Source organism: Lissotriton vulgaris, chromosome 9, assembly GCF_964263255.1.
Source record: "Lissotriton vulgaris chromosome 9, aLisVul1.2, whole genome shotgun sequence".
In the NCBI taxonomy this organism is placed as follows: domain Eukaryota; kingdom Metazoa; phylum Chordata; class Amphibia; order Caudata; family Salamandridae; genus Lissotriton; species Lissotriton vulgaris.
This window is the reverse complement of record NC_141697.1, coordinates 416,523,210-416,548,901: the sequence shown is the minus strand read 5'-3', so window position 1 is coordinate 416,548,901 and position 25,692 is coordinate 416,523,210. Positions and strand designations below refer to the sequence as shown.

Below are 25,692 nucleotides of genomic sequence, written 5' to 3'. Positions count from 1 at the left end.
GCGGGAGCAAATGTCAAGCGCGTGCATGAGCACATGCACTCGACGAAATCCGCGATGGTTTAGCCTTTGGTTTGCCCCCAATAATCTTGTCTATTTATTCCTTGCGGAATATAATAGACGAGACCTAAAAATTAATGTGATGCTTTTAATTTCCTCTGCCCTGGATGCATACATTTTTCTCCTCAGCTCTTTGGTTGATCATGCTCCCACTAACACATTTTCACTCTAGTTCTTGAAGTTACACCTTTTGGTGGGTCAGCCCTGGTTACTGCTGCTACTATTCTTTGATGTCACACACAGTGCAACTGATCGAGCAGGGCGGATAACATGGCCAATCTCCTTCTTAGGTAGATTTAAATTGGATAAAGATGGTTCATGTGGCAGACCCATAGGACAACGCTGCAGGTTTCACATGCTTCAACACCCTCCGCATACTGAGCAAGACCTTCAAATGGACCCACCCCCCGAATCTAGGAAGACCGTCACCCATGCACTCATCACCAGCAGGCTGGACTATGGGAACGCCCTTTATGCCGAAATCAACAAATCTCTACTCCATAAACTTCAGACTGTCCAGAACGCCGCAGCCAGGCTCATCCTCAGCATCCCATGACAAGACCACATTACCCAGCACATACGAGCACTCCACTGGCTCCCTGTCGAAAAGAGTGACCTTCAAGCTGCTCACACTCACCTTTAAAGCCCTCCACAACACCGGACCCCAAAACCTCAACATAAGAATTTCCTTCTACACCCCCAAAAGAAACCTCCGCTCCGCTGACCAGGCCTTGGCCGAGATTCCCTGCATCCACAGAACCAGAACAGGAGGCACACCCTTCTCCTACATCATGGCCAAGACCTGGAATGAACTCCCCCTCAGCATCAGATGAAGCCCCACACTGAAAGCATTCAGGAAGAGCCTCAAGACCTGGCTTTTCGAATGACCTGAGCTGCCCAAATCCCCCCCCACACACTCCCCCAGCACCTTGAGACCCTCACAGGTGAGTAGTGCGCTCTATAAATCCCTGATTGATTGATTGATTGATTGATAGGCCAACACAGTGTGTGTTTGAGTGTTATCAACAGGCCGTGCCATTGGTTTGGCTGTCTGTAACTCTTAAGGGTAGTGAAATAAGCAGTGCTGCCTTCTTTAATATACACAGAATCTCTGAGATTGGGTTGCAGAGACATTTTGTCTTTGCCAATGCCTGTTTCAGCCGAAATGATGGCTAAAACAACACAAACATTAACAAAGCTAAAAGGTCTCATAGGCTAGACCTATTGGCTTTACCAGTGCTTGTTCCGTAGCTGCTATTGAAATTATGAGGCGAATAGAATGCATAATTCGCAACTGCCTGTCTTTACTAGAATTAAAAATTCGTATTTACAAATACCATATAACATGTTCCGTGATAGAATACCACAGAGGGTCATCCTAGAAGTAGCAAAGCAAATCTAAACTAGGACAGTAGAAATAAAAGGAGGACTAGCTTGGCTCTTGTGACGCAAGTATATTCAACACATAAACGAGACTACCATTCATGAAAACTGGCTTTGAGTGTTTCAAATTCCTCGTTAAAGATCAACATTAAACAAAGTGGTTCTCTAATTAGTCACCAACTATACCTATTTTCAATAAATTGCATTGTATGTTTCTTCATTTTGTCGGTTGTCAGGAATTTAAAGCCACGTAATAACATAATGAAAACAATGTTGATTATTATTGAGAGAAAAAAACAATAAGACTAAAACGCTATAATTCAAGAGTAAATGGACACTTTTACAATATGGCGGCCATGATTACGGTGCATCGAAAAGGCGGTGCGTTGACGCTCTAGTAGTTTCTTTTGTGAATGCAGCTTCTAGGGTTATTACAATCTGGATCTGGAAGCAGTTGGAGCATCGCCTGAGCACTGATTAATCGCGCAATGCATTTTCCATCACTTGTAACCTCATGGTTTGGCAGCATCGTCTACAAACGACCGATTCCCAAAACGTAACTGGAACCCTTCCGGATATTTTTATCAGATCAAGATGGCAGAAGCCGAAAAGGATAGTGGCGAAGAATGCGAGGAGTCGGAGGTGCTGCAAGTTTGGGGCCCCACTTACGTGGAGATGGATATGCCATTCACTTTGTCTCGGAAAGAGGTCGTCCCTGGTGAAATCTCGGCAGCACCAGGTGGTGGTGGCCCGACAGATGAAGTTATCTACATGCAGCCCGACTGTTCGCTGTTGGGGAGCAGCGGTCATGCGGACGATGAGCAGCGACGGCTGGAGGAGCTGCTCGACCAGCAGCAGGTGGTTGAGGAGGTGACGGTGGAGGAGGAAGTGGCCCTTAATTTGGGAACGGGGGATGGTATGCCAATGGATTTGAAAGGAGGCGTAGACCACAATATTGTCTCTTCAGTCTCGGAATCCCCCACGAAGAACAATTACACCGGAGGTCTGCGGGACCCTATGATTTTCATGCAGAACGCAGCTCAACAGTTGCAGACCGTGGCCCAACACGTGGCTTTGCAGAATAAATTGAATGCTGTCACCAGACTCGTCCAGCAGAAGGTAACTGTTACTTCCCCGATTATATTCCTGAGGAAACTTCCCCTTTAGTTAATTAAAAAAATCCAACATTTTGTTGAAGTGAACTTGCACTTTTAACAGTGAACGTAAAATGCTAGCCCTCTACGAAAAATCACAGTGCAGCTCTCACAGACGAAGGCAATCAAACTATAGCTTTTTGAACCTCTCCAATTTCGTAGCTCACCGACAATTATCGCTGGGTTCGGTCTGCTTAGCTGATCCACGCTGAAAGTTTGACTAGTCATTTAATGGCCTTTTTTGACAGGTAAAGTGCTGCACTTTGGAAATACATTGGTAGAGCGTGAGGGGGGGAATGCAAGGATGGCTCCTTGCAGTGGTAGAGATCACTAGACATGAATGAACAAAGAAAATGTAGTATAAAAGAGAGAGACGACTAGAATAGATGCGAGACCTATACTAAAGTATTTAGAGGGGGGATATTACCTGGAGATAGAAAGGGTGATAATTTATGATACATGAAGGGAGTAGGGATAAAGTAGAAAAGGATGAATTTTAGAAATGAAGAGAGTTGATGGAAGCGTGAATGATGAAAGGATGAGTTGGAGAAAAGATTGACGTGTGAAATGCGAGAAAGGATGGCTAGGTGAATTGGCAGGAGGAAAATGAGTTGGATGGGTGGTTGGGTGAACTGATGCGAGAAACAATGGATTGATTAGGATGAAAGGATGGGCCGAAGGGTGAAACGACGATGGGTGGGTGGGTGAAAAGATGCCTTTATAATTTAAAGGCTGCATATATTGATTGATGGATGGATCAAACCGTGGACTTTACAATAGGGAAAGAATGGATGGTGAGCAATTTTGATGCATTTGTGAATGCTCTTAAAGTAAGGGTTGGAGTTCCCTAGTGTGTTGGCATTACATGTCCCTTGTTCACTTTGCCACTCGATTCAAGCAAGCCTGGCTGAAGACGGCTGAAATGCCAGAAACCGGTCCTCAGAAGCTTGTTTCCGGTCCAGGGAAGGCATGGCTTGGCAGTTCGGGCTGGACTGTTCCCATGAGGCACAGGGTCAGACTGATTTGCATATGGCCATGTCTGAACTGTGGTGGCAGAGTAGGCTAAAGAACGGTGATGGATTAAACCCAGATCTGTTGACTGGGTGTGAGTGTTTGATTGGTTCAGATGCTCCGTCCATCACCACCCCCTTTTGTACCGCTTTGTTAGCCATAAGTTGGCAGGGTATGCTCATAAGGCATGGCTTGGCAGTTATGTTATGTTATGTTATAAAATTTATAGAGCGCTCAGCTGCCACAGCAAAGTGGCGTCCCGGCGCTATAATGGACAAAATAACACAACCAGATGAGGGAATTAATCGGGACCAAGTGGAAACAGAAAAGTTTTAATAGCTCTTCGGAAGGACAGTATGTCAGATATGGCACGGATGTCAACAGGTAGTGTGTTCCAGAGACTCGCTGCCAGAACGCCAAAGGAGCGGCCGCCCACTCTGGCCCTTCTGAAGCGAGGAACACAGGCCAGAAATTGACCCGTTGAGCGTAGAACTCTAGCAGGGGTGTAGTAGGTAATTGCCTGTGCAAGAATAGGAGGTGAAGAGGCCTTTAGAATCTTAAAGGTCAGGCACAGAGCTTTGAACTTAATCCTCTGTCTGACAGGCAACCAGTGAAGATCGTGGCGTTGAGCGTAGAACTCTAGCAGGGGTGTAGTAGGTAATTGCCTGTGCAAGAATAGGAGGTGAAGAGGCCTTTAGAATCTTAAAGGTCAGGCACAGAGCTTTGAACTTAATCCTCTGTCTGACAGGCAACCAGTGAAGATCGTGGATGGTCCGACTGACGGAACAGAATTTGGGCAGGCCTACTAGCATTCTGGCGGCTGCATTTTGTACACGCTGAAGGCGTGTTAATTCAGCTTGGTTAACGGCCAAAAGAAGCGAACTGGCGTAATCCAACCTAGAGAGTAATGTACCTTGGACAATGAGTTGTCTAGTTGGGGCATCGAAAAATTTAAAAATGGGTCTGAGGCTCTGCAAAACCCCAAAACAGGTACCAGCAACTCTTTTGGTATGGGGGATGAAAGTGAGGTTGGAATCAATCCAGACCCCGAGGTTCTTAGCCTCTGTCACAGGAGTGGGGGCTTGGCCTAGCTCCGGTGGCCACCAGTGGTCTCCCCAAAGATGAGCCTGTTTACCCAGAACTAGGACCTCTGTTTTAGGGGCTTCAACCGTAGGGTCCCCATTTAGTGCAACCGCTAGCTGGGTGTCGTCGGCGTACGACACCATGGTTAAACCACAGTTTTTTGCAATGGTGGCTAGCGGCTGCACGTATAAATTAAAAAAGAGTTGGGCTGAGTGCCGAACCCTGCGGGACTCCTTGGGAGATATTGCGTGAGGCAGATTCAAAAGGGGGGGTTGAGACTTTAAAGGTGCGTCCAGATAAAAAGGAACGGAACCATTCTAGTGCGGTATTCTCCACCCCGGCCTCTTGTAGCCGTTGTAGAAGGATGGGGTTTGAGACAGTGTCGAAAGCGGCACTGAGATCCAACAGGATCAGTGCCGCCGTCTGTCCTGCGTCTATCAGCTTCCGCAAATGCTCCACCATGGCTAACAAAGCAGTTTCCGTGCTATGGCCTGCACGGAAACCATTCTGGGATGGATCTAGAATGCCTGAGTTTTGAAGATGGTTAGACAGGATTTTGTTAGCATGTGCCTCCGCAAGTTTGGATACCCATGGGAGGAGGGAGATGGGTCGGTAGTGTTCAGGCTCTGAAGGGTCCAAAGTGGGCTTTTTTAAAATAGGGATAACCGTAGCTTGTTTCCATTTGCTGGGAACAGTTCCGGACTCAAAGGATAGCCCAATTAGATCAAGCACAGGAGGCAAACAAATCTCGGCAGATTCATTAAATTGTGTGGGTCTTAAGGGGTCAGCAGCTGAGCCTGATTTAACTTTTATAGTAAGGGCTTTAAACTCTTCCTGAGATGGCTTAGGTATAAGCGAGAGAGACCTTTGGGGGTCTTTGAGGCTGGCAATGACGGAGAAGAAGAGGATGCTAGTGAATAGCCGCTTGGGGTGTTACTGTGCCCCGACTCACCCTCCCATGCACGACCACCACTGCCTATGGTGCACTGCGATGGGGTACGGGTAGCCCCGACCCATCGCTCACACTACCCCACCTTACCTGTGTGTTAGCCTTACACTTTGTATCAATACATTGAGTGTGACCCACATGTCGATATTTCATTTATGTGCCTACTTAGAGAGTGACGGGTGGGATTTCGTAGGGGTGGAGGGTGGAACCGGATGTGAACGGGGTTTGTTAGTTTGTTCTAGTTCATCGACAAAATAAAAAATCGAATTCACTATGTTTCTATATATGCTTTGAGCAACCGCATACATGTACCAACGGAATTTACACTGAGCTTGTCTGTATGAAGTTGTATGCTGTTACTGCTCTCAAAACTATGCTAATAAACAGATTTAAAAAAAAAAAAAAAAAGCGAGAGAGACCTAGTGATCGTGGGATTGCTTCCTGAATTGATTATAGGTGCAGTTTGTGGGGGGAATGATCGGTAGATCGCCTCGACCTTTTCTACAAAGAAGGCCGCTAGCGTTTCGCAATGATTCAAGGAGCGTTTTTCTATTGCCGCCGTTTTCTTGCTGATGAGATCTTTGCAGACCTTAAAGATGAGTTTTGTCTGATTAGGGCTATTCTTAAACTCCTCGGAGTAGAACGTGGCTCGGGTTTTACATATGGCTCGATGTTATGCTTTAATACTAGTCAAGTAAGTCTGCTTAAGGTTGAGATCATAAGACTTACGCCAGGTTCTTTCTGCTCGTTTGCAGGCAGTCTTAAGAAGCCCAAGGGAGTCATCGTACCACGGGCTAGAAGGACCAGGTCGAACTTTGCTCCATCTAGCGGGGATTAGGGAGTCCAGGGCTGAGGTCAGCCACTCACAGAAGTGGTCATATCCCAGCGAGGCATCTTTAGGAGGGTCAAGAGGGTGCAATGACAGAAGCTGATGGAAGTCAGCCAATCTCCGTTTTCTCCAAGGTCGCTTAAAGATCAGTGGAGTGGAGTTTTTAAAATGAGAGATATTGCATATTAGCTGAACTTCTATTAGGTGGTGATCTGTCCAGGCCATAGGTCTGGGTGGGAGAGTGGTAACATTGTGAAGATTTGTCAGAAAGGGATCGAGGATGTGCTCGCCCACATGAGTCTGACGATTAATAAGCTGATACAGCTGTAGGGCCTCAAGATCTGCAAGGAAACTACTAGCGGTAGTGGAGAGTGGAGTATCTAGGTGAAGGTTGAGATCACCTAGGTGAAGGTTGAGATCACCTATGATGCTGAAATTAGCTGATCTAAGGGCCAGCGAGGAGACCGTCTCGGGGAGGGCGAGCCGGAAGGCGGCGTCCGGGCCAGGGGGTCTGTAGATAAGTAATCCAGAGATGGTAAGTTGGGGATTTATGGAAATTGCAAAATGGGCACTTTCACAACCAGCTATGGGAATGGTGTTCCATGAGCATAGGTAACATGATCTAGTTACAGCCGCAATTCCGCCACCTCGTGAGTTGCGGTTCAAAGTATACATGACATAGTCATCAGGAAGCGCAAGGTTAATAGCTGCTGTGGCATCGTCGTGAAGCCATGTTTCTGTTAAAAAGAAAATGTCAGGCTGTTCGTCTGTGAGTATAGTAAAGACATCTAAGTGGTGGCAGACCAAGGATCTAACATTAAGATGTAGTATTTTAAGTGTTGTCTGTTGGCCGGTAACAGTAGGGGGATTCACACTTAGGGATGACTGTTTAGGCTGTAAGTCCGCAATGGTTAGGGGCAGTGGAAGTGCGAAAGAGCACGTAGGGCATTGGACAGGCCCACAGAGAGGGTCAAGAGCACCATGACCACAAGAGTTTACCTTGGGACGGAGACCAGTGAGGAAATCACTAGATAGCATAGTGGGGGATGTCCAGGGAGCCCTGCCCTAGCGCTGACGAGCGCAGACGGGCAGGACTCTGGCTTGACTCCGGCGCGACTATGGCGCGCCGGCTGTACGCGTCCGCTGCGCGAAGCAATGGCCGTTTATTTTTATACTCAACCCTATCCAAGATGGGCTGGACTGTTCCCATGAGGCACAGGGTCAGACTGATGTGCATATGGCCATGTCTGAACTGGGGTGGCAGAGTGGGCTAAAAAACAGTGATGGATTAAACCCAGATCTGTTGACTGGGTGTGAGTGTTTGATTGGTTCAGATGCTCCGTCCATCACTACTCCCTTTTGTACCGCATTACATGTATGGCTCATACTCGGGTGTTTTACATTTCTGGATACTCTCTTGAGTCAAACGTACACGACACTTCATTGCTACAAAAGATGTCAGTTATTTTATTTTAGAGAACTGCTGTCTTTCTAAAAATACTACCCCTCTTCAAAATAGAACTCGCAGTGAACTTGAACTGCCTCTCGCTTTTGAAAGTTAACTGTGCTTCACTCGTAGTGAAGTCTAAATTCTCCACTTAAGTAAATATTAAGTGCTGTACAGTTGTAAGTTAACCGTCTTCGAAAAGTATCTGCTCTCTTTTGGTGCACAAGTAGGTAGATGCGTTAACATTTTTCTTTACCAAAACCTTTTCTAGCTTTAACCCTGTGGTCTTTTAACTGACAGGTTACCCTTAAATACCGCTGTGCTGCAAGGATCATGTTGGCCCTTCAGCTCCCCGTGATGCTTCAATAGCTGTTCGGTGCACCACAGCGCCTAATGAATAAAACACTCTCCCAGCATCCTACCCACAAAACTACTGTCACACCTACTTATTTCCATCATAACCAAAACCCAGTGTTGTGTGTGTGTGTGTGTGTATATGTATGTATATGTGTGTATATATATATATATATATATATATATCTCACCAAATGATAGTTTCATGTCTATTACCCTCTTCCTCCAGCAAGTTAGTTCCACTCTTCCCATCTAAAAAGTAGTCTTTCATTTATACAACCTGTTCAATTCAGAAACAAGCATCTGCAATGCAATAGGTCTCACATTTACACAAGTTTGAGCTATTGGCATTGTAAATGACAATTGCTTTTATTTATGTTTTGGGTTTTAAAACATAAATTAAAGGAATTGTAATTACAATGCCTAGAGCTTAAACTCTTGCAAATACGAGACCTATTGCATTCCAAATGCTTGACCCTCCTGCAGTAAGAAACTCATTAAAGAAATTAGTGCTCACAGACTCAATAACACATACTGTGTAACAACCGAAGCTAAAGGGTCAGTCCTCAGGGGAGGTTACAAATGAAGACAAGGCGGTACAAAGGAGGGAATAACAAGCCAAATAACGAATCAGAAGACAGCATTTACGAAGGACAATGACATAAGTCAGTGACTAATATGGGCGGGGCTTCAAGTACATATTCCAATACAGCATGGCTCGCAGAGCAGCACATGCGCTACCCAGGCTCGACCTAAAAATGTAACTAATCCATTCCCTTTTACCAATGTATTTGCTTCTCTTGCTGAACATGAACAAATCTTGTTCATGCTTTTAAGCCCTGCAAAGTAGTTGCGTTTATTAGATTGAGCTGTTACTGATGCTGAGACCTTGTGTAGAGATGGAATCTGGAGTGCTCCAGCTTTAATTGAAAGTTAACTGTAAACAATACTCGTGTAAGATACCGTCCCTGTAAACATATTAATAACTACTGGCTGGCCATAAGCTTGGCAGACTATTCTGCTATGCAGCGCCTTAGCTTTTATACTAATTATCTTTATGACCAATTTATAGCTGCGGCAGCGGACCCACCCAAGGTAGGAAACTCCTGTTACCTGGCCTTATGTACGCTTACGACTTTGCTCTAATGGCCAGGTGGGTCGGGCCTTCAAAATTGCTAGACACTTTTGTGTCCTTTATGTCAGACTTGGGCCTCCTTACAAATATAGCAAAGCCTTTCGCTATTGTGTGCATCTGCCCATGAAGAAGGTTGACTCCTTCCCATATTAATGGCACTTCACTCAAGTGTGTGTCTGCTTTTACCTACCTGCAGGTCCAGCTCAACTGTAAAATCACTTGGAAGCATCTTAGGCTGTGAGAATAAGCCAATTTGAGGAAGCAACAGCTTCTGTGTTTAAATTTTCTGCAAAATTAGGGACCATGCCTTTGGATGCTGCCATGAAAATGTATAAAACCATACCTGTACCTTTTGTCTCCTATGGCGCAGGGGTTATACTGATCATTCCCAAATATAGACCAATGAAAATAGTTTTTAGCGCAGACTATTGAAATGACCAAATAATGTTCCATCCATAATTGCACACCAAGAACTAGGTCCAATATCTGGGGATCTCTTGCGGATGGCGCCTACTCTGTTATGGCTATCGATCTGGTCCAGACCAGAGGCCTCCTTGACACAAACTGTGATTACTGACGGCCTTAAAATGGCAAGGACCACAAAATTAGATGGTTCACACGTATCCGAGAAGATTTGTGAGTAATTAATAGGTTGCACCTGTTTGATTCAGTGCTAAGCGCAAGTTGGTCGCAAAATGCCATAGTGAAAGGTGAACTACTAAAGCTGATAGTAGAAAAAAGATGGAAAGCTGATCTGAAGAAGCGGCTGGTTGAATTGTACTACCCTTTGTCCACTACTACATCTATTGAGCCATGCCTGCTTAGGTCACTAACCAAACAAAGGTGTTACCTAGTCCTATTATGGCTCATCTTTTGGTGTCTTATCCTGCAGATGTGTCCCCGTGCCCATGTAACTCTAATGCCTCAGTCTCAACTCAAACGTATTGTTTTTTGTGTGAGTTGTAACGTATACTGATTCCATTGTTGAGAAACTTAAAGAATTGGAAATGTAGAGAGCAGTGGCGTAACGAAACCTGAGGGGGCCCCCCTGCAAAGCACAATGAGGGGGCCCCCCCAGCGGCCCGGCCCACCGCCTACCACTGTGCCCCACCGACAAAAATAAGCAGTCACCTAAAGCCGTATTTTGAGCACTAATCTGTGCATACTGCGAACAGCAAATATAAATAGAAAGCACTTCAATTGTGTTCTAGGGCTACCTGTATGATGAGATCCATGACTGATAATTAAAGGGAACAAAGACAGAAAAGTCACATTACAAATGAATACATACTTTTTTATTTATAACCCTATTTAGTGCCAAGACGAGGTCTTTCCAGGCTTTTTAAACACATAGCTGGCATTTTTCTTTTGGCAACCCTACTTTATATTCCTTTTCATGAAATGCTTTCTCACACTACAGTAGTAAATGTAAATTTCAAATGCAAGGAATAGGCAGAGTGGGGACCCAAGGGGTACTGGAACAAGAAAAAAATGAAGCCTCAGTAACCAGTTTACAAAGGTATGTTGACTGTGCACCTCAGATAGAGCATACAGCTGACTGTTGTGGTGCACTGTAGCACCCAACAACACTTTTCAATAATGTACATCACACGCAGACATGCAATAGCGCTCACTAGGTAGAGCTTATATAGCGCATAGCTCAAAAATACCATATAGATGGATGACACTCAGCTCCCAAGAGCATTGTAAGCAGTTTAAAACACACTCAAGCATTGAACAGAACGCTCTGGACAGACCGTGCATACACCACATATAGCGCAGGTATACTATGCAGCTGGCTGCAATGTGGCCCCGAAGAACACTTTTCAATAGCATGGAACACACACAAACTTCCAACACAACACATCAAATAGAGCATTTTGCTTACATCTAACTAAGCACAGACATGGGATTTGGGCCGTGGGCTTAACGTACCATAACATGTAAATGCTGCCCCTATAGTTGTGTAGCTCCATCTATAACTTTGTCACCAGAATGTGCTACAACAAAGACGATGCTGCTGGGCTGGTAAACAGGAGAGAGGTGGTGTATGATATTGATTAGCATACCTGTATCTCCTTTCAGCCATTTTTCAGCTCAAACTAACATGTCTGAAGGAAATGCCCATCTCTTGTGTTTCAAGCCTCCTCCTGACATCTCGGCTCCCGAGACGAAAAAGTGTTGATTACTTTGCTCAGCGGAAATGCTTACATACTCGTATCATTCTAAAGATAATGTTCTTACTTTCTCATGATCTGTGTCTTCATACACGTGTGTGCTCCTTTGCATTAATGCCTTTATTTCAGACCTGTGTGTCCTTTCTCTAAACTGCTGCAGAACTTGCTCCAACACACACACATTGCGAGCAAATTCTCTGGCTGAATGAATCTGTGGTTCATAGACCGTTACATTTTTTTTTGTTAATAACCCCTTTAAGATTTCAATTACTGTGCGCGTAGAATTTCTTTAACAACGGCCTAATGGAGGTGGGATAACTGTGCCCAGGCTGAGAGAGTGGACGGCCAGGCACATTGATGCGTGCCTCTGAACACTGCCTGGGTGGTATTTCCTGGGAGAGCAGTGAGAGGCAGGAAGGCTAAGCAGGAGGGAGTGATCTGCACACCTAGGACTGCAGGCCTTGTGAGGAAGGTCACCCCAGGATAGGGAAGGACATGAAGACTTCAAGAATTGGACAGGAGGACTCTAGGCCAGTAACAGATCTCTTGAGGCGGTTTGGAGCCCTACTCCATTCCAGACATGGGCAGGCCAGACCACTCCAAGAACCCCGAGATGCACACTTAATATGGGTGTGACATGTAGGTCACCATTAGAGCCTCCAACCCAGTGCTTAATTTGAGCCAGTGGTTTCCAGTGCTCGGCACCAGCACTTTATTGTCAGCACCGGGCCCTGTGACAGTCTGCCACATGGTGGCGCTGTCTGGCTAATTTAGAGATGACCCCAACAACAGTTAATTATTAACTCAATATACATTAAAATCGAATATTTCCTGCCACCCAAGAAATTCTTATAGTTTTGAGGCCTGAAACAGTCCGAACTGTCACACTTGTAAGAATGTGAATGTTAGTACTTGTGCTGTCACTATCATTGGCAGCGCTGGCAGGGGCAATATGTGGTGCAAGGTGCTGTGTCCTCCTGAAGACAGCCCTGGCACTTATTTTTCTGCAAACTAAGCACTTCTCCAAACCTGGTAGTGGGCAAAGCACTGGGTCAACGCTGTGCCCTTCTCCGGGGCGGTTGCAATAAGCCCCAGGCATACCAGCACTGGTATCCTAGAAGTAGGCATAACAGGTAGACATTCCCTAGATCCGCCATCTTAAGAAGGCAGAGCTTCCTTCATCATGATACACATGCATGCACTTGCCGGCAATGTGAGGATTCCCCGTTCTCCTCGCTGGTAGCCACCCTAATGGTAAGGACCCCACAGGGACTCACATACGGAGTGGCCTAGATACCCGATGAGAAAACCACCAGGGGAGGTCAGGTTATGGGCTGATCCAACTAATCTGAAGGCAGTGTGTTTAGAAGACCTTTTAGGGTTTTGTGGGAGCATTTGTGTCTCTATGTGACTGAATGTGTGACCCCCAACCATATCCGAAGCTCTGGGTGATCGCCCCAATGTGTTTGTCCCTGTAGGAGCACCCTGCACCTCCCTTAATACATGAGTATTTAGCACTTTGCTTTGGAATCCATAGTGGGGGGGAAGGGGGGAGACACAGGTGTAGGGGCAGGGTTCTTAAGTTCCTGGATGGCTAAAACTCCAAGTCCTAGTTTTGTTGTACGGAGGTACTGTACAAGGGAAGACTTGCACTGCACACACCCTTGCTCTGGACTTTTACCACATTCTCCTCATTCACCACCAAAGTATCTAGTTCCTACGCATGTGGCGAGAGTGTGCTACACCCTGATCTAAGGCCATCATTGTATGAGGTGGGGGTTAGGCTGGCTGCAGACACTACCGAGGGAATGGAGGACTTAAGGGGGTTGAAATGCATTTTAAAGCGAGTTGGGCTACAGTGATGAAGGGTTTAAGGAGATGGAGATTTAAAGGGGTAGAAAGAATATGCGTCCAGGGGCTCGGGAGGAAGAAGCTGCGGATGGCTTCATTACCACCTCACCCACCCACTGAGACTCCTCGCCACCACGGACCACTCCTGCCTCGGCTCGGACAGACTCACCTGAGGCCTGGCCTGCAGCCTCAGTGGCAGGTGCGAGTGGGCAGCAGAAGAGGGCAAAGGCAAGGCTAGCCAGGCAGGGGCTAGTAATAATTAAGTTATGGCCAGGGGCGCCGCACGGTGACAGTCTTTCTCAGTAGTCTGGCTGGGTCCTGGGATGCCTCACTTCACTCGTCACGCGCACCTTTAATTGTGCTGCTGCGCAATGCGCATGACTGTATGGCATTGTTCACCAGCCCCACCCTGAAGATGCTCAGATGCGGAGACATCTGTATAGCTGCCAAGGTTTCAGATTGCCATGTGTGACATTTTCATAATTACAGTGTAATTATGAGTGACATTCAACAACTCTGAGTGACACTTTCCCTCGAGCAAAATCAAGCAATGAAGGCAAGGGAAACAAATATCAGAACCCATGCGCTCCTATAAAAGTAAATTAAATGATTGGCACAACTTTGCAGACAGACTAGTGACTGCTGAGTTTGGTGTGCCCTCGATCTCTTTATAAGTCGAACCACTGCACACATCAGGTCTCGGCCCCGTGTGCAGAAGATCTCAAACTGTCCAGCAATGATTGCGCTACCCCTTTTGGCTGCAGGTCTTACTTTCTATGTATAATAGACTGCAAGTTCATTCTGTATGTAGCAGTGGGCACCACAGAGTGAGCAGCTGTGTGATGCTGTTTGCATGCAGGTAGATTGCATCTGTGTGCACAGTGTAGCTGTGCACAATCCTATGTGCATGCAGGAGGCTTGCAACTGTGTGCCCAGTGTAGCTGTGCACTATGCTGTATGGATGCAGTAGGCTAGCATCTGTGTGCACACTGTAGCTGTGCGCTATGCTGTATTGGTGCAGGAGGCTTGCGTCTGTGTGCAGTGTAGCTGTGCACGTGCTCTGTGCATGCAGGAGGCTTGCATCTGTGTGCACAGTAAACTGTGTGCTATGGTGTATGGGTGCAAGAGGCTTGCGTTTGTGTGCACAGTGTAGCCGTGCATGTTGCTCTGTGCATGCAGTAGGCTTGCATCTGTGTGCACAGTGAACTGTATGCTATGATGTGGTGCAGGTGGAGTCTTGCGTCTGTGTGTACGGTACGGTATAACTTGGTGCAGCAGACCTTAGAGAGCATGCCTGAGGCCGCATCTCTCAGACTCTGGCTACATGCAGGTGGATGTCTGTGTGCAGCAAGCTTCAGACTGCATGCAGTTTGCCCAGGGCTCAAACTCTGTGCAGCACGTCTCATATTTGTCATCCAGCCCCATGGCCCAGACTCTGTGTGCACAAGGCCACTGGCTCTGACTGTTAGCTCTAGTTTAAGGCTTTTGCTGCTCAAGCAGGTCTAGTCTGGCTAGCTAGTGAAGCAGGCCTCATGGTGCTTAAGTTTAGCATTCTGAGGTTCATTCTCAAAGTAGAAGTTAATTTTACTTTGCCATTCTCTATAGCGCGAACAAGACCCTATGGGGCATCGGAGCGCTTTATAATTAACCCTGAGCATACAGTTACTTGAAATTACTATGCACCTGTATTTCCATACATGCGACGCCAGCCAGCAGCCTCAGTGCCTTTAATCTGTTCGAAAAGCACCTGGCTGCCAATAAATACAGGGAATCCCGTCCCCCAGACCTTTCAGTATTGCTGAAATAAAGTGTCTCTAAATGTTCAGGGTCCCGAACTCAATTCATGAAAGCACGCCACTTAACACGATATATTCAGCAGTGAGCAGGGGAACAAACCTGAGGCCAGCAGTGGACCGCTGATCACTCTTTTCATAAGTAATACTCTGTTAGTAACTTTTTATGGACAATGCAGATGCCCATGTTTTACAGTGCGCACAAGCTGCAGCCCATGTTGGCGCTTGAAAAAAAAGCTTACCGGCCTGGCTTGCCTCTGTGGGGAGGACGATCTCTCGGCAAATTAATTTGCCTTGGCGTGTAGGGGTGTGGGTGCTTGATTTTAATTGCAGCCCCTCTTCTGATAACTGAGCAGCATGCGGCGGGACGGTGTAAGCAGGCAGCTCTGCTGCGACTCCCATGATTTGCCCCGATTCCGCAAATGCCTCTAACCAGCCTCCCACAACTGGCAGCAGGATGTGACGTCATCCGCGCCGCGGCAGGAATCCATTTCCTGTTCTGATGAAATACTCTGGCCCTGGCACCATTTAGTTAATGAGGAGGCCCTGCACCATCAATTCATATAGAGGCGTGCATGCTCCCCTGATTGAGGGGCCACTGGAGCATGGGGGCCCCCCCGCAATGCGTGGGATGCGGGGCCCTGTGTTACGCCCCTGGTAGAGAGGCACTGGGGTACCTGCAGTTGCTCCAGACTGCTAAGGTGTGCTTAACTATTTACAGAGTCATGATTTCTGTAGTCGACTGAAGAATTGTTGGGAAATAAGATATACTGTTTATGTATTTTGTTTTTAACGACATTATTAGAGGATATGGAACCGTGGTGTTTGTATTTTATGCACAATGTCACTTTACCCTAATATGGCACAAAGCTTTCTTTCGATGTATGATAGTGGTTGTTTTTATTATGATGAAATTGCCGTGTTTTTTTAATTGACTGTGTCCTAATCTGTGCCTTTTATGGTTTGTTTCAAACCGAATAAAGACTTTTTAATTCATATAAAAAGCTATGCAGCACCTCGAGAAAACGTTAATGAGTATGCTATGGTGTTGCTCTGATTTTAAATTATCTTGATTACATGGCAGCACAGGAAAGAGTTGCACACCTCCAGAGCCCCAAGGAGCACATTTTTAAATTGTACATTTGCCACTTATTCTGCATATACCATGAAACCACTTTGATATTAATTTGTTGTTCAGTTTATTTTATCTATAGTTTAGCCAAATCATTATATCACGCGTGAGTGCGTCTCAGATTCAACACTAATTTGTTAGCTCGAGGGATTTGAAATAGCCACACATACATGTGTTCTAAGTCAATTTCGTTAATTTATTTTATTTGTGTGTGTGTGTGTGGGTGGGGGGGGGGTTTGCAAATAAAGCATTAATAATGCACGTAAAAATTTGTATGACTTATTTTCTCCTTGTGTTTCTAACACATTCTGTGGCTTTAAAGCTGCAATGGAGCCTACAGGACCTTCAATCAATCAATCATTGCATTTATAAAGCGCGCTACTCACCCGCTAGGGTCTCAAGGCACTGGGAGGGGGGGCGGGGGGTGGTGGTGCTGCTACTGCTTAAGAGCCAGGTCTTGAGTTGCTTCCTGAAGGAGAGATGGTCCCGGGTCAGCCGCAGGTGGGAGAGGAGGGTGTTCCATGTCTTGGCCGCCAGTTAGAAGAAGGATCTTCCTCCGGTGGTGGTTCTGCGAATCCGAGGGACGGTGGCGAGGGCGAGGCTGGCGGATCGGAGCTGGCGGGCGGGTGGGTGTGTAGAACGTGAGGCGGTTGTTGAGGTATTTGGGGCCCATGTTGTGGAGAGCCTTGTGTGCATGGGTGAGGAGCCTGAACGTGATCCTCTTGCTGACGGGGAGCCAGTGCAGGTCTCTCAGGTGGGCAGAGATGTGGCCATGACGGGGGATGTCCAGGATGAGTCGTGCAGAGGCGTTCTGTCTGCGCTGCAATCTTTTCTGTATTTTGGCTGTGGTTCCAGCATAGAGGGCGTTCCCGTAGTCCAGTCGGCTGGTGACGAGGGCCTAGGTGACAGTCTTTCTGGTTTCGGTGGGGATCCACCGTAAGATCTTTCAGAGCATGCGCAGGGTGTTGAAACAGGATGATGAGACGGCGTTGACTTGCTTGGTCATCGTGAGGGAGGAGTCCAGGATGAAGCCCAGGTTGCGAGCATGGTTCATGGGCTTGGGGGTGGTGCCGAGTGCAGGGGGCCACCAGGAGTCGTCCCAGGTGGAGGGCGATGATCCGAGGATGAGGACTTCCGTCTTGTCTGAGTTCAGTTTCAGATGGCTGAGCTTCATCCAATCCGCGACGTCTTTCTTTCCTTCATGGAGGCTGGCTCTGGCGGTGGCGGGGTCGTTGGTGAGGGAGAGGATCAGCTGGGTGTCGTCAGCGTAGGAGATGATGTTCAGGTTGTGTTGGGTGCGATGGCTGCGAGGGAGCTCATGTAGACGTTGAAGAGGGTGGGGCTGAGCGAGGAGCCTTGAGGAACGCCGCAGATGATCTTGGTGGCCGCTGAGCTTTCATTTTCTAGTGCAAACAAGTGGAAGTCATTCAACTTTGGCATGGCATAGGTGAAGCAAGTAATCTGTCCTGTGGAATTTAAGCATTCAAGACCAAATTTAGAACTTTGTGGCATCCGAAGAATATATTTTGCTTCAAAACGTAGATGACAAACCGCAAATACGGGTTTAGGATTATAATTTTCTCATTTAGTGACTGTAACAGCAGAGCCTAGTTTCACATCTCTGCCCTTCGAGGGTACACATTGCAAGTATTTTTTCCTCGCCTATTCCACAATTTCTCATTCCCAATTTCAATTTTTTTTTTATTCTATTATTGGCATTATTAGGTCTAGAAAAGACACCCATCACTATTACAGACATTACTTTTAATCCTAAAATAAATAGTTTAGTTTTTTGGTGCTTATATTAGTTCCATTAAAGTTCCTTACAAAGCATATTTGCGTATACATATATTCTGGCTCATAAGATTGCCTTTCTCAGTATAAAGTCTAAAATTCTCATGGGTGCTTTAGATATCTGTCCATGCATTGCAACATTCTTTAAGCTGTATCTTCATTCCTCACAATGGTTGTCCAGTTTCCATTAGAGTGCAGTTTTTTAGGCACCAATAGCAATGAGCATTGCATCATGAGAATATAAAGTTGAGCCAATCCTATCTCCTCAGTGAATCACCGGCTTTTTTTTTGGGGGGGGGGGGTTAGGGGCAGGGGCAAGGGCAAGGTATTGCTGACCTTGCAGGTGATCTGCCGTGCCGGCTGTTGAAAGCGGGGGCTGAACAAAGCTGACCTACTGACCTACTGCGGCCTGCCTGGCAAAAAGTGTGCATGCTGCTTACCTGGTGACACCGTCAAGAGTGACCACGGAAATATGATTAAATAAGAGGAGACAAAGTATTATCCCTTATATCCAATGTGAAGCAAACACCCTTGGAATGCTTGATTTAGTCATAAAGTCCAAGCACATGTTTGAAATGCTTGTGCAAGAATGCAAGCATAAGAACGTTGCCAGTTTATTCAACAGTTGCATCAAATCTAAATCTCTGTTTGAGCGCCATGCCAACAGGAGCCCTGTGTACATAGAGAGTACCAAATACCGCGGCGGGGGTGCTTCTGTGGATGGACCCCTTTTGACTAGATCATGACCAGCAGAAAATGCTGACTTTTAACTGTTCTGTAACACTTGCTTTTCCCAAAAAGAATAGACAAGAAGTTTGCGACGTGCACAGCAGGTGCCTGAACGGGAGTCAGATTCCTAGACATTCACCAATGAAACAAGGGCTTCTAGGCAAATGTCTTGTAGTCTCTGGAGCCCATGACTCTTATAGGTGCTAAAGAATCTCCTCAAAGTCTGTTGAAGCACCATAAACTCTTGAAATCTAGACCAGTTGGAGGAGCTGACATACAAAGAAGTGCAGACATAATATGCACAGTTTCCACCACAAATTCATAGTATGACTGGAACGAAAAAGACGTTAGAAAAGCCAAAGACCACTGGTCCTGCTTCATGCAAAATGACGCACAATATCCTAGCAAATGACAGGTGCCCCTTGTCAGGAGTGTCGAGGTGCCTGCCAAAGTAATGCTGGAGCTGGTTTTTCAGGCGAGAGGCAAAAATGTCGATCTCCAGGAGCAAATCTCGTCAACTGGCTTATCTATTCAAGGAGTATAAACCACAAATGAGGAGAATGACATACCTGCCAACTCCCACTGTGCAAAACAGAACAAAGTGGCTAGTCCGGTTTGTTTTGTAATAAGTTAGGACACACTCAGCCAGTTTGTGCTGCGTGAACCAAAAGTTTTGTATTACAAAAGATTTATTTTAATTTTTAGGTCTCGCCCGTCAATGCGCATTGAGCTTGCGAGAATATGGGGGCTTAAACAGACTTTAACCAACTTGCAAGTCGATGGCGATTCCTTGCAGTGCCCGTGAAATTCAAGCTCAATGCGCAAGCGCATTGACATTAAAAGCGCGTGCACATGCCACCAGCCGCCTGCCTTGCATTACACATCAAAGGCAGCCCAGCCTCCCTCCTGCAGCCCCTGCTGCTTCACACCCTCATCGCCGCCTGCCGGATCAAAGGCTTTCACGGCCGGCCGGCCGTGCTTTCGGTTTCATGCCGGATCAAAGGCTTTCATGGCCGGCCGGCCGTGCTTTCAGTTTCACGGCCTGTCTCCTTATTTAACTTGTTGAGTATATAGACACTATCGCTGCAACCCAGCTGGCATCTACAGCTTTAAATGTTTACGGCTGTTGTGTTCCCTTCTCAATAATTTGCCTGTGTGTTTTGAGCCTAGGTCTTCGGCACAGGAAGCTGTGCAAAAGCTATCTTAGTTGGTCCTCCTCTGCTGTTCTCCAGGGTATTGGATTTGTGTACAACTATTCTTGGGCCACGGACCGCTGTAAAGATAAATCTCACAAGGGCACCCAGATCCCCTCGGATATCACATGTACTCGTTCCTGGAGTAGATTTCTTGATCCGTTTCCGGCTATGTTCATTTGATGCAGCACACAATCGGCATTGTGTCTTCCTCAGCGACATTGAGTCTAAGCAGTGCTTAATTTGAGCCCGTGGTTTCCGGTGCTCTGCACCAGCATTCAGTTGTCAAAACTTGCACTTTAGACCGTCTTACACACGGTTCGCACTTGTAGGCGTGTTGTGGTCAGGGGTGATGCTGGTATGACATGCGCAGGACAGGCATGGTCTGGGGGTGGTGCATGCAGCAGTGGCACCGGTCTCTGTTACTTTTTTTTCCTTTTCTAATTAAACACTGAGTGCAGGATTCCATCGAGCATGTCACTGAGTTTCAAATCCAAGGAAAACATGTATATACAAATGAAAGAAGGAAGGACTCTGTTCTGCACATTGCCGGGTTATTCAAGAGATTATTCAGTCGAAGTTATTTTGAGAATTGTGATTTGAATCCGAAAATATGTGTAACCAACCCCTCTCTAAAGTCAAATAATCACCTTATAAATGCAAAAAATGTCTAATACACCTTAGAGCAATTTCCTCAGCATAGGTTTCTTTTTAGCCTTAATTGCCATGCATGCAGTTTATTCTGCGTGTGTGCTGAGTCTTGGGTAAAAAAAGATAGTCTTTTAATTAAAGGTCGTCCATTAATCTTCCGTCACGACATAGCACCAGTTATGTTTGTTCCATTGAAATTCGAGCTGTATGAGGAAGTTATTATGACTTTGTGGCGTTGGAGAACGTTCAGCCAGCCATTTGGTAATTTTACACGCCACCCTTTAAGCTGTTCTGTTCATGAACCTCGCAGGGCCCCCTGTGAACCATAAATCTACTCCCTGGGGCATTTTATTTCCTGAAAAGTTCGCCCACAAGTGTGATTGCCCAACGCCTGAGCCGAAAAGTAACCCCCCCCCCCCCCCCATGTTTGTATAAGCCCATCCATAAAGCTGCGAACTGGAGCCCCCTCTTGCTAAAGAGCTGCACAATTAGTAATACGTTTAATTGCACTGCTCACCGAAACTCATTTTTGGGGTCACTTTTAGAGCGATTGTCTTTCCCTTTGTCAGCCTTCACAATGCTAATGGGATGTGCCACGGGTAAAGCTCCTTTGTCACTTCCACTGTTCATCAGCACCCCCTACGTTGCGTGCCTGCTCCTGGAAGTGCAGGTAAGAGCAGTTTAACCGCTTCCTAGCAGCTTACCATGGACGCCTAGTTTAGGTTATGTTTTATTATCCTGCGAAAAGGCTTTGTTATAACAATGGCTGTGTGTTTGTTGTTCTATGTCTTATGTTCCATGTCTTCGTTTAATATTAAATTACCCGAATTCTTGAACGTACACTCAATAGTGAATTCATTTACTGCTCTAGGTCGGACTAGTTAAAACATTAAATCGAATCTCGGCCTTTTGGGCTCTGGAGCCTCATTGAGACGCGTCGTTGCCGTGTGAATTTTTGTGTTGGTTACCTATTGCATTTTATGTTCACAACAGTTTACACTATTTGGGTAGGTTTTCAAATGAAACCAGCGTAATGTATTTCTGCAGTGTTCGGCTAACCCGTTACATTTTTGCTGTTATTTCAACTCAAAATATTGAGTGTATAGCACACACCACAAACCCAGGTGTTGCCTTAGGTAGAAAGTGCAAGATACCTTGGTGGGTTAAACGCTCGCTGCTGACATCTGCTGCAGCCTACACGTCTTAAGTTTGCATCTTAATTTGGTCAGATAACCCATCCGTCCAAATGAAATATTCGATTGAGTAATAGTAACACCAGTTATTTATATTGCTTCAAGGTGATCAATGTGTAGGGCAGAGCGCTATATAAAAGTTATTGACGCGGTCTTTCAATGTGCAATCAATCTGACCTTTTGTTTCCTTTTTTCCTTGCTCCTAGATAACGGTACATCGTCACACTCAACCCCCCTTCACCCTCACACCACCTCACTGTCATACCCTCACCCCCTCACCCTTACACACCCTCATCCTCCCTTCTCCTCACACCCCCTCCCTCTCACACACACACTCACACCCCATCACCCTCACACCCCCTCACCCTCACCCCCCCTCACCCTCACCTTCACACCCCCTCACCCTCTCACCCCCTCACCCTCTCACCCCCTCACCCCCTCACCCTCTCACCCTCTCACCCTCTCACCCCCTCACCCTCACCCCCTCACACCCTCTCACCCTCACACCCTCACACCCCCTCACCCTCACACCCCCTCACCCTAACACCCCCTTACCCTAACACCCCCTCACCCTAACACCCCCTCACACACCCTCACACCCTTCACCCCCTCACCCTCACACCCCCTCTCATCCTCACACCCCCTCTCATCCTCACACCCCCTCTCATCCTCACACCCCCTCTCATCCTCACACCCCCTCTCATCCTCACACCCCCTCTCATCCTCACACCCCCTCACACGCCCTCACCCTCACACACCCTCACACACCCACACACACCCTCACTCACCCTCACACCCCTCATACACCCTCACAACCCTCATACACCCTCATACACCCTCACTCTCACTCACCCTCACCCATTCACCCTCACTCACCCTCATTCACCCTCACTCACCCTCACACACCCTCACCAGCATTGCATAACAAAACAAAGCATAGATTAACAATACACAGCATAGCATAACAATAAAAAAGGATAGGATAGCAAAACATAGCATAACAAACAGAGCATAGGATATCAAAACAAAGCATAGGATAGCAAAACAAAACATAGCAAAACAAAACATAGCATAGCAAAACACAACAAAGCATAGCATAACAAAACACAACAAAACATAGCAGAACGAAACATAGCATAACAAAACACAACAAAACAGCGTAGCATAACCAAACAAAGCATAGGATAACAAAACCTAACATAACATATCATAATAAAACAAAGCATAGGATAGCAAAACAAAACGTAGCATAGCATAACAAAACATAGCATAGCATAACAAAACATAACACAACACAGCATAACAAAGCACAGCATAACAAAACCTAGCAAAACACAACAAAACATAGCTTAACACAACAAAACATAGCAAAACATATAATAGCATAGCAAAGCATAGCATACCAAACACAACAAACCATAGCATAACAAAACATAACATAGCAAAGCATAGCATAATAAAACACAACATAGCATAGAAAAGCATAGAATAGCAAAGCATAGCATAGCATAACAAAACATAGCATAGCATAACAAAACGCAGCATAGCATAGCATAACAAATCAAAAGCATAGGATAGCAAAACATAGCATAGCATACCAAAACAAAACATAGGAAAGCAAAACATAGCATAGCATACAGCATCACTCGGCACCACCACAGCATCACTCAGGGGCACCACAACATCACTATGCGCTACCACAGCATCACTGAAAGCCACAGCATCACTCGTTCGCCATCACATCACTCAGCGCCACCACAGCATCAATCTGTGCAACCATTCAACAACTGGTTCAAATATGTTCTCTCGATGTTTCAAGCTTTATTACAAATGTCACAAAAAGATGTTAATATTTCACTTCTGTTCTTGGATTTTCGTCACAATAAAATACACTGAACATAATCTTCACAACAGTTATTTACAAAAGTTTAAGCTATTGCCATTAGAAATTACAATAACTTTTATTTACGTATTAATTAATTAAAAACATTAAAAGTCATTGTTATTTGTACTATCAATACATGTAAGTCACGTCCATACAACACATTGCATTACAAATGCTATCGGTGTCACATTTGCGAAAGTTATAACTATTGGCATTGTAAATGAAAAAGCTATTAATTTAGCTATTTTCAAAACCAACACAAATAAAATTGTCATTTACAAGACAAATAGCTCAAACTTTCCTAATGCGAGACCTATTGCATTTCCAATGCTTGTTAATTAAGTTTCATAGATTTGTCCATATGACTTCAAAGGAATATTTTGTCAAGACAGTCGAATCAACAACAGACAATTATGTGCGCAATATACACATGTGTAAAAAAATTTCCCAATAGATACTCAAAATTCACAACACCAACATACAACTTATTACATAGTTGTTACATACAAAACAAATTGAAACATAGGAAACATTACACAAAAAGAGAGCATTACACAAAAAGAACCAGTCCTTAAACTTATATACCAATGGACAGGCGGAACTAAGAATACAATGAAACTACCTGCCTGTCTTACAAGACCTGTGATAAAGTGTTTTTAGGATTGACAGCTAGGGCCCACGGCAGTGGTATTAATTATTCCCTGGCTGCACCCTTCTTTCTTGTCACAGGCTGGGGGCCAACGCGTTTCGAACCGTAGATAATTACAAGGTTCTCCTCAGGCCGGGGACTGGATGAGTTCTTCACTGCAAAGAGCGCGCATGGGCTGCGAGAGTGGAGGTTGACTTCACATCGTGTGAATTTTCTGCACTTGGATGTAGAAGCAGGGGGAAGAAGACACGTGGGTCAGGACGCCCGGGAATTAGTCCAGAGTCGATGGGTGGAGCTGCTCACCTTTTCTAAAATACTGCGCTTGAATATGACTGCGGGTAGACGGAGACGCCCGGGGAAGAGTACGGAAGTCGCAGGGGTCGAGACTCTCCTACGCTAGACCGTCGAACGGGAGCTGCATTAAATCCATTCCGCTGCCGGCATCATCTAGCGTGTGATTGCGTGGGCCGGCTGCGGTGTGTTTAACAGGAGAACTCCCACTGTGCGTCACATGATTTTGGCTCCCGCCAAACGGTCACCCAGCGACAAGCTGAAATCCAAACTGTGGTAGGGAAAACGAGCTGAAAACTACTGTAAACAGTGAATTTTCAGCTCGTTTTCAGCGGTAGTAACCAGCCGATGTTCCAATTTAAGAGGTGTGAAAAGACACCAGTACATCAGCGAGAGCCTCAATGACACTTTGTTTTTATTGTTTTGGGAGTGGCGTGGGGGCTTGGTGAAGGGGCTAAGTGCCTCTTAGGTAGTTTCACGAGGCCACACCCACTCCAAGGACACCCACTCCTCACACATCATTAATTTGTAAGTTGGCAGGTGCACAATGGAGAGAAAATATTTCAAACATTATGGCACACAGTCTTCCTGAACTGACCATTCACACTGCAAATTATTGTGCTGTGCCACGGTAGGGCCAAAGGATGAATGTAAACTCCTTCCTTGTTTCCTGAGTTCCTGAATAGGGACCATTCAGGTACTCGGGAAGCAGTATAATATTCCCACCGTGCCACCTCTGAAACTAATATTGGTGACCAGCAGCTATTCTGAGTTTTCCTTTTGGGCCCTTATTAGTGGACCAAGTTCGTCAAGGGGCACTCTAACACTTTCCTTCTTTTGAAATTTACTGAAATATAATTTGAGTAGTTTAGGGTCGATTTACCGTCCTGATAAATTGCCTAGACCTTTCTGGCACTTTTGGGCATAAAGCATGTTGAACATGACCATGGTT

The 25,692-nt window shown here is 45.9% G+C and overlaps 1 protein-coding gene across 2 annotated transcripts in view; it reads left to right on the top strand.

The window, feature by feature from the left end:
- The first annotated feature begins 1,870 nt into the window (after positions 1-1,870).
- The window catches only part of ZNF839 (zinc finger protein 839), a 282,082-nt gene continuing 258,260 nt past the window's right edge, over positions 1,871-25,692 (top strand). Inside the window, exon 1 of one of the 2 annotated variants that reach the window (XM_086937833.1) lies at positions 1,871-2,559. In XM_086937833.1, coding sequence (XP_086793959.1) covers positions 2,035-2,559 — 525 coding nt within the window. In that variant the 5' untranslated portion in view covers positions 1,871-2,034. The remainder of the gene's footprint in view (positions 2,560-25,692) is intronic. The other variant, XM_086937832.1, reaches the window with a different exon arrangement.